The sequence below is a fragment of the Rattus norvegicus genome, chromosome 19 (assembly GCF_021556685.1).
Source record: "Rattus norvegicus strain SHRSP/BbbUtx chromosome 19, alternate assembly SHRSP_T2T, whole genome shotgun sequence".
NCBI classification, from domain to species: Eukaryota; Metazoa; Chordata; class Mammalia; order Rodentia; family Muridae; genus Rattus; species Rattus norvegicus.
The window spans coordinates 20,384,290-20,393,318 of record NC_141552.1 but is presented as its reverse complement, the minus strand read 5'-3'; the positions used below and the strand labels follow the sequence as shown (position 1 = coordinate 20,393,318).

The 9,029-nt window shown below is 42.0% G+C and overlaps 1 protein-coding gene across 1 annotated transcript; it reads right to left on the bottom strand.

Annotated features, from left to right (window-relative positions):
- Positions 1 to 3,916: 3,916 nt before the first annotated feature.
- Positions 3,917 to 8,587, bottom strand: LOC147999047 (disks large homolog 5-like). The gene is made up of 6 exons (XM_087595802.1): positions 8,436 to 8,587; positions 7,251 to 7,410; positions 5,941 to 6,084; positions 5,143 to 5,309; positions 4,316 to 4,421; positions 3,917 to 4,192 (listed from the first exon to the last, which is right to left on the bottom strand). Exons 1-5 carry the CDS (start codon positions 8,560 to 8,562, stop codon positions 4,357 to 4,359), a joined length of 663 nt encoding a protein of 220 aa, XP_087451928.1. The 5' UTR covers positions 8,563 to 8,587; the 3' UTR covers positions 3,917 to 4,192; positions 4,316 to 4,356.
- Positions 8,588 to 9,029: the final 442 nt, after the last annotated feature.

Here is a 9,029-nt window from a genome sequence, read left to right as displayed (position 1 = left end):
GGCGGTCAGTTCTGATTAGGCCATTTTAGATGAAACAGTGCATAGTGACCCTTAATGTGATGGGCCCTATATAAAGCTTTTTGCAATATTGGAATTTTAACAAACTTCATCCATAACATACAGCAGAGGCAAGGATGTGATCACCATGTCCTTGCTCTCTATCAGGTTATTTTTCTGTGTCCTTGATTGTCAGGCATAGAACAGCAACAATCTGAAATAGCTGGTAGACATGGAACAAAGTGGCTAAAACTATAGTTGTGGGTTGCACACCTCAACTGTCAATGGCTAATGCTGTCCTCACAGTCCTCGGAGGCCCCTCTTGTAAGACTATCTATTGGAAAGTGGAAGCAGGTTTATCTGAGCTCAAAGTGAACCTGGCCAGCCAGAAAGAGGGCAACATGGGATACTTGAGACCCTCTCTTAAACCAGCACAAAAACCAACCCTTCATTCAAAGCATCATCTATTAATTCTTTACTATTTACCACTTTCTCCCTACCAGCCTTTCAGTCTGGAATGGTAGAAAAGCCTGGGAATGTTCCGTCTATTCTAAGGACCTTGATCTCTCTTTCCTTAGGTCCACATTAAGAACACATGCAAATGGGTATCACCATCTGAACAACTTAGTATCATCTACTCAGTATATCTAGCCTAATACTGTGCTATGACAATCTCAAGCTTCCTTGAGTTTCGCTGACCCAGCAAGAAGTATGAAGTACTGAGGCCACACCCCAGTGATCCTTTCAAGGGGTTAGAAGAAAGCCATGAGAGAAACTCCACTTCTTTGTCCTTAGATTAAATCACATTGACACAATGTGGGTGGACTATTTAACCAGACATGTTTCTCCCAACCCCACCTTTCTGAGTTCAGACCATGGCAGAATTCATGCCCCACCACCCTAGATATTGAGTTTAGTGATATGTAATTATTATTTAAACCTATGTATTAAATTTTGTCATTTTGTTAATTTTTGTTGTTTTCACAGTCTTCTTTGATTAACTTTCCTAGTTTTATTAATTTATCCCCTGTGTTCTCTGGTGTTTTGTCCTTCCCTTCAAACTAAAGTATTCCTTTTAGGATCCGCTACAGAGCTGTCTTACTGGTTACTCATATTGTGTTAAATTTATTTTTAGTGTGCATTAGTCAGCACAGTAGCTGTGCAGCTGCCTGACCTCCATGGACCAGATCTAATTTCCAAACAATAAGGCTCAACTCTTACTGACTGTGTAGCATCTTAGCTGCTCTTTGTTCCCTTGGACAGCCCTCAGGACCAGGCTCTCCTCTCCCTTAACCATGGCTGCTGTCCTCTTCCTCTCTCCTCTCCATCACACACGTTCTTCCTTTATTCTCTGGCAGCTTCTTCTTCCTTCTTCCCTCCTCATGATCCTCTCTAGCAAAGCCCTCAAAGCTCACCTCCCCCATCTCTCTGCTGTGCAGCTGTTGGCTGTTGGCTTCATTATAATCACAGTTAACTGGGAGCAGGGTCAGTTATTTGGGGTTAACCAGTCTTGAGTTCTACAATTAGCATTAAAATACAAGCAGCATTAGGCCAATACACTACAGGGGTTTTGTTTGTTAGTTTGTTTGGTTTGGTTTAATTTTCATTTACCTTTTTACTTGTTATTTTATTTTTGGCTATTTTTTTATTAAACGGTTATTTTATTTATTTACATTTCAACTGTTGTCCTGCTTTCCACACTCCCCTCATCAAACCTTACATCCCTTTTCTGCTCAGCTTTGCCTATGTGACAGTGCTTCTCCACCCACACATATCCATCCCCACCTCACACCTCTAGGATCTCCATTTGGTGGGCAACAGGCCTCACCTGAACCATAGAGCATCCTTGCATACACTTTGGCTGGCAATTTGGCCCCTGGGAGCTTGGGGATTAGGGAAAGAAGATCTGTTCAGATATTAAAGCCAATGATTGCTGCATTCTCTTCTTTTTCTGGTTATAGGTGAAATTATGTTTGTGTGCTTCTCTTTTTTTAAATTATTGAGAGAAGATTAATTTCTTGGTTTTTCTTGGGTATAGTTTAGTTCATTGTCTTGGAGTTTTCCTCCTATTAGCCTCTGTTGTGCTTTCTTACAGAAAAGAATTCTTTAAATTTGGTTTTGTCATGAAATATCCTGGTTCCTCCTTTTATGGTGATTGAGGATTATGCTGGATATAGGAGCCTGTGTCTGCATTACATCTGCCCAAGATTTTCTGACTTTTAGAATCTCTGTTGAGAAGTCTGGTGTAATTCAGATACGTCTGAATTTATTTGTTACTAGATATTTATACCTTACCCCTTTTAATGTTCTTTCTTGATCTGTGCATTTAGCGTTTTAATTATTATGTGAATGGAGGAATTTTTCTGGTACAATTAGTTTGATGTTCTGTAGTCTTGTTGTACCTTTATGGCCTTTTCTTTCTTTACCTTATGGAAGTTTGCTGCTATGATTTGTTGAAGGTGTTTACTGGATCTATGAACTAGAAATCTTAATTCTCTTCTATATCTATTATCCTTAGGTTTCAACATTTAATTGTGTCCTGAAATTTATGGATGTTTTGGATTCAATAAACCATACATGTTTATCTGAGATGGGTGTTTTGTGCTTTGTGGGATGACCTCCTTGACCCCAGGCTGCATGAAGAATCTCAGCTGACAATGGGGACATAAATTATGAGTATGTGTAGCAAGACCCAGGCCTCTTCTAGGTTCTTAGATATTAACTGAGAACCTCAAATACAGTAGTAATGTGATAGTGTGGTGTGAATCTAGTTACTATTCTCTATTTTGATATAGATGACTTTTTTTCTGTCATGGTCACCTTATAATGACTAGAAGACCTAAGCTTGAGAATGACCAAAGACTACCTTGCTTCTCTAACAGCTGAGCTTTTAAAAGCCCTGGTGTGACAGCAACTGTTGGTGGATATTCTGGATTATTCCTTCTGTACTTTAACTCTCTGTGTCACTTCCACCATCAGTAAGTTAGTTCAATTCCATAAATTGGAAATCCATCACCTGGAAGAAATACTCTTTTTTTTTAAAGATTTATTTATTTATTTATAGTATACAAGTACACCGTGACTGTCTTCAGACAGACCAGAAGAGGGCATCATATCTCATTACAGATGGTTGTGAGCCACCATGTGGTTGCTGGGATTTGAACTCAGGACCTCTGGAAGAGCTGTCAGTGCTCTTAAACACTAAGCCATCTCTTTAGCCCAAGAAATACTTTCTGAATATGATCTGAGATTGGCCATGGAAAAAGGGTAGCTTGAATTGTCCCACCTAGGTTCTGGGCCTGCACAGGCCTGCTCTCCAAAAGAAACCTGTGTTCACAGCTGTTGGCTGGCTAAGAACGATTTCACGAGACGTGATACACAGCCCTCGGGCTTCTGCTTCAGTCATCTGCACAATTTCTCCCAGACGATATCCTCATACCACCAGTAGGCAGGTGATGAAGCTGTCCAGAACACCAGAGCTCTGTAGGGATGCCTGGCAACCTAACACGTTGAGCAGGCAAGTTTAGTAAGTTCCCTGTGAACACACATCTCCTGAGAACTCTCTATTTAATCATAGGTGATCTTGTCCACCTAATACAGCACCTCATGTGGAATAACAAAAGCCACCTGCAGGAGCTGTGGTGATGACTCACAGGTTAGAGCATCTGCTGCTCTCTCAGAAGAACCACATGCCCCTAACAATTGGGTAAAGTATGTCAGTGATTACATCATAAAGTGTTTGTTGGAGACACAGCCACATTATCCACACAAAAAACACTATCACACTGGGTACCCCTTAGTGAGTTTGAATTCACTTATTAGCCCAGGCTCCATGGAACATGCAGAGATCCATCTCTAGCTGTCAGTTCTAGGTCCACAGAACCCTTGAGTAAGATTGATGGTCTTAAGAGTCAAGAGATAGAATTCAATTTTTATTCATAACAAATACATTTTTACAACACAACAGGGTTAAAATGAATAAAAATATTTAAAAATATTTGAAAGTGAAAAATAGTAACAAGAACACAGAAATATGAAACAACAAAAAGAAAACTTCAATTAAAATCATAACAAAAAAATTTCTAAACATAAGCATATTCTTAACGAACATGTAGAAGCACAGACGTATTGCTGTTTCTCCTCTAGCACACATAATGAAAGGTGGTCCCCCAAGCTGTCTCTCAAGTTGTGTTTTCTGAAGAAGAAAGTGAGTAAGACCTCAATCAGTCAGGCTGGCTTAGTGTTATATAAATTTAGGGTCTCTAAGAAATGACAAATTAACTCTGAGGAAGAATATTCATCCAAAAAATATTGTTACCATTCAGGATGTTTGTCATCAGGGACTCCTGAGAAAGCAACTCATTCTTCATGAAGCTCTCTTACTGGGGTGTGTCCAATTCCAGCTCTCTTGCACTTTCTGAGACCTGGGAGAGGAACATAGTTTTTAAGACACTGATTTGGTGGGGAAATGCTAGCCAGCTGTCAGAATACTGCCTTCAACCACCTCAGTTCTATTGGACAGTCGACATGGACCTTTTAACTGATATCATTGTTGCTAACTCTGCAGGTAGGGCAAAATCCCCGGCAAGCCTAACTGTAATGTGGGCTGACTATATGGGACCCAGACTTATACCAGTGCAAACCAAGAACAGGGCAATGGGAAGAGACCTCATTGGGTTGCAGGAAGAAAGGAGATGTCCATATGTCACCAAGGTTATGACAATGACAAGTACTAATTTGACATTTGCACTTGGTTCTTATCCTGGAAAGGTGCTTCCTACACAAGAAGTCACATTAACACAGAGTGTCATTTGTCAAAGAACCACGAACTTGTTCAAAACTCTGCATAGGATCCAATGTATCACATGGATATGCAATAATGAGGTATGTTATTCATCTGTCACCATTTCTAGACTGCAGCTTCAAAAAGATCAGCAAAATATACTTGCAATATAATTCCATTTCTGAAAAGTGGTTAACTTCCCAGAATACTTGTGCATAGGCAGAGCAATGAACAATGCCATTACATGAGGTGTTTGGCTGGTTGTGAGTGTAAATTAGAAAGGTGGTAGGAGGAAGCACAGATGTATCAAATTGGCAAATTTTATCAGATATTGTTAAGGTAACACAGCTGCTCCTCCGTACCTGATGATGCTGGGTCTGGACGTTGCTGGTCTTTATCTTTCTTGTTGAAGTCAACCAAATATTTCTGGTTCAGTGCACACTCAAGATGTCCCTCCTTGCTCCCCTGTTTCAGTGGGACCAACTTCTTCCTCCATGTGTTCTCCATCAGGAGCTGGCTGAGCAGGTTTCTGGAAATACAGTCTGCATAGTAAGATCATGCTGGCCCTTTCTCCCATTCCTACTCCCAAGTCCCACTAACTCTACCAGGTCCCAGATACCCATGAAGACTTAATAAAATACATCTTGATACACATAATGCTGCTGCACAAACCACAAAGAGTTAATTCAGGGAAGAATAAATTCTTTGCTTGGCCCGAGCACCAATTAGTGTCCACATCTCTCAAAAAGAACACAGATCTACATCTATCCATGAAAGCCCAATGCATGGGGCCAACATCAATTAGTAGTGGGCCAACACCCTCAAAAAAGGTCAGTAGTACCAAGAGAAGGTCATGCTAACCATGTGGTCCATGCACTGAGTGTTGTAAAACCTGGTGTGACCCCAGAGGTCCAGGTCAGCATAATAACCTGCTGACTTCAATCAGTGCTGTTCTATCTAGAGCCTTCTGCAGATGCCTAGACAATCCTGGGATGAGGAACACTCTTTTATGGAACTGAAAACTGAGTCCTAATGACCCTGGCACACTGATGTGTAAACAGCACAAGAGATAGAACCAGAGCTGAAGACCGTCCAATCCAGAACAAAGAAAGTCAGAAATGGCCATTCCACAAGTGATAGCCTTTCTGACCAGGACTTACCTAGAGAAGGTCATCTCCTTCTTCAGCTTATGGCTGTTCTCATGGATCTCAGTGTTCTCCATCTCTAAGTTGTGCAGAATTGACATGACCGCCTCCTCCATTCTCTCCAGGCCTTCATAATATGGATTTGGCCTGAAGTGTGGCCTGGCCCCAAATGATAGAATACAATGAACATCAGCATTTAGGAATATATGAACTCAGGGTGGGTCTTGTACTACCCCAGTCCTGGAAGGACACCTTCTGAATTCTACATATTGGGATCTTCTTCAGCTTCAGAAACCTGTTTTTCTGCGTCCAGGACACCAGAATCTCAGCATCCAGATGGAGGGCTCCCTGGCTCCCTTTGTTCAATCAAGAGGAAATCTGCAGTCAAGCCAGTTAAGCTCTCAAGTGCCTAGGCCACACCTCTCCATGCTCCCCCACCCCAACACAGCCAGAAACCTGTGATTTCTTTTCTCCTGTTTTGATAACAGACCATATATCAAAACAAAATTATAATCTGCACAAAGAATAAAAATAAACAGACAAACGTGGTCACATAGTCAAAGAACTGTGTTGTTGACAGTGGGGCTCCCAGAACAAAGCATTCACATCACCATGAAGGTGTTACAAGTAAATACTCAGGCCAAGACATAGACCCCTAGATTCCAATGTGGAGGGAAATATAAATATTTAAAAGTTGTCCATATGCATTTGGATGTATGCACACACAGACTCACAGACTAAGACACACCCAAAAAAAGTGAAATGTAAACAGAGTCAGAGAAAGACAAATATGGAAACAGAGAGCACTGTGAGAACTAGGAGAAATGCATGCACCATTGCTGTCTCAGAGGGCAAGACACACAGACAATAACAAACAGGCCTGAGCCTGAGACCTTCTAGTCAAGCATTGAGATGAACAGTTTGGGACCAGGCCCCTCAGGCTGCTGCGTGGATCTTCCAGCACTCAGTCCCCTGCCTAGCAAGTACAGAGCCTCCCCATAAACTGACTGCAATTCCAATCTTGCAAAGCCACCAGCTGTAAAGGGCTTTGCAAATGCACACTGGGCACTCACTCTCCCTGACTTTATTCCTCAATTGTTCATTCAGACTACTAGTTCTGTTTTTCAATAAATGGAAGCAGATGAGTCCAATTTCCATCTCAATCCTCAGGGTCAGGTTCTGAATCTCCTCTATATGGGAGGTGAGGTTTAGCACAGGGTGGTTAGGGAGGCACAGCTTTCTAGAACCCAAAACCTTAATAGGATAAGATGAAGGTGACCTTGCAGACCCAGGAATGAAACAAGAGCCTTTGGAGCGATTCATACCTGTAGTTCTTGGATCTCTCTGTCAGGAACCTCAGGCAATCTCTCAGGTCATTTCTCTCCTCGGTAATGAGCCGCAGCTCTTCAATCAGCCTCTCCTTTTCCTTCTTGGCCTGATTCTTGCTTAGGGCAGTTTCAGGGGATGATGTTTCTCTCCCAGCGTCTGTAGGTAGAAGAACAGAAGTGAACCTGCATGGGGAGAATGCATAGAGTGTACATAGACCACAGTTAGGCCTAAACAGGAGAACAAACCTGGAACCCAGTGTCACTGCTAGGTGATTGGTCTATGCTTAAGAGGCCTCCTCAGTGGATCTCAGTTCTCGCACTACTCTATAGAGACCAAGAGATGTTAGCAGCCAAGTGTGCCCTATGCCGGACATCACGTGCTTACATGGACAATGGAGATGGCTTCTCCAGGAGTATTATCAGCTGAACAGGGTACAGCTTGGTTTCCTCACCCCTGTGGTTTCAGAACTCAGATGATAAATTCACCATCCACAAGACTTGAGTGATTGGAGACACTCAGATGTCCTACCCTGATACTCTAGGCCAACAACTTTGGATTTAAAACGCATTTCCAGGGAGGACATGGTCAACAGACTTATCAATTCCCCTATTTGAAATACCCAATGCCCGAGAAGTACCCATAGGTTACAGGCTGAATCTTGGTCTACACGTTCCAAATAGTTTTGGTATTGTAGAAACATGTTTGTAACACACATCTCTAATATATAAAGCTAACAATGACCCTGCAATTAGAAGAAATCAGAGAAGGTCTAAGAACATAAGGTTATTGCCTGGAGCACAATTCTCCCCCTGTTCCTACTGTCAGATATCCACTGTATTTAAAGAAGCAATGATAGTGAAATACATTGCTGCCCTGTCTAAACTCAGAAAAGTTGGACTCTCCATGACTCCTGATGGTGTTATTATATCAATGTAACATACCAAATGAACTGAAAAGTAAAGGCCAGAAGTTCACAGTATAATAGCATTGGCCTTACCATATCCTCCCAGTGGGGACACAGAATCTAAAGTTCTGAAATCCTTGACTTTCAGGAATTGTGATATTCATGGAAATTCAATTCCTTTTCAGATGCTCCAGTTGCTGTGGCCCATTGCTAGAAAGGTCAGCTTAAGCCTGCAGACCCCTGACAGGAAGCTCAAAATATACTGCCCAGAACTTACTACACATTCCCCAGAAGTGCTGTCTTTCTCCATCATTACTTTGAGATGAAAGGCCAGACTCCTTCACTCTAGTCTCTCCAGAATCGACGTTCCCCCTCCCAAAACGCTTGCGAAGACGGGAAAACATGTCTTAGCTTGTAACCGCCAGACTCAGACTGAGAGAAACTAGGGCACTGGTTGTCACTACAACACTGGTGACATCACAGAGGATGCCAGAACTCTCTAGGAGACAATAGAGTGTCATAGAAGGGACAGCTGATGTCATGGGGAGCAGACTTTGCCTCCTGCTAATGTTCTCCCTGTACTGAGCATAAGCTGAGGTGCCCTTTCCAGGAGCCTTTCCTGGGGCAGAGCCACTGAGCACCTCCTGCTTCCAAAGCCTTATTTTCCTCAAGGCTTGATTATAAAAAAACCTTAGTAATTCCTATGCATCTAAATGAATGTTTCCTTCCATATCTTGCCCAAAAATGTCTCATCCTAACTCAAATCGTCCTCATTCACCATTTTTAGCCATTAAAACTTCCTGAGATTTCACACCAGCTTGAATATACACTCAAAAGTTCTCCTGTCTCATTATTACGGGTGCTTTAAATC

Coding starts and splice junctions, on each gene's coding strand:
- LOC147999047 (XM_087595802.1), bottom strand. CDS start 8,562: ATGTTTTCCCGTCTTCGCAAGCGTTTTGGGAGGGGGAACGTCGATTCT. Junction 7,411..8,435: donor GCACTTCTGGGGAATGTGTA/GTAAGTTCTGGG, acceptor TTCTACCTACAG/ACGCTGGGAGAGAAACATCA. Junction 6,085..7,250: donor GAGAGATCCAAGAACTACAG/GTATGAATCGCT, acceptor ATTTGGGGCCAG/GCCACACTTCAGGCCAAATC.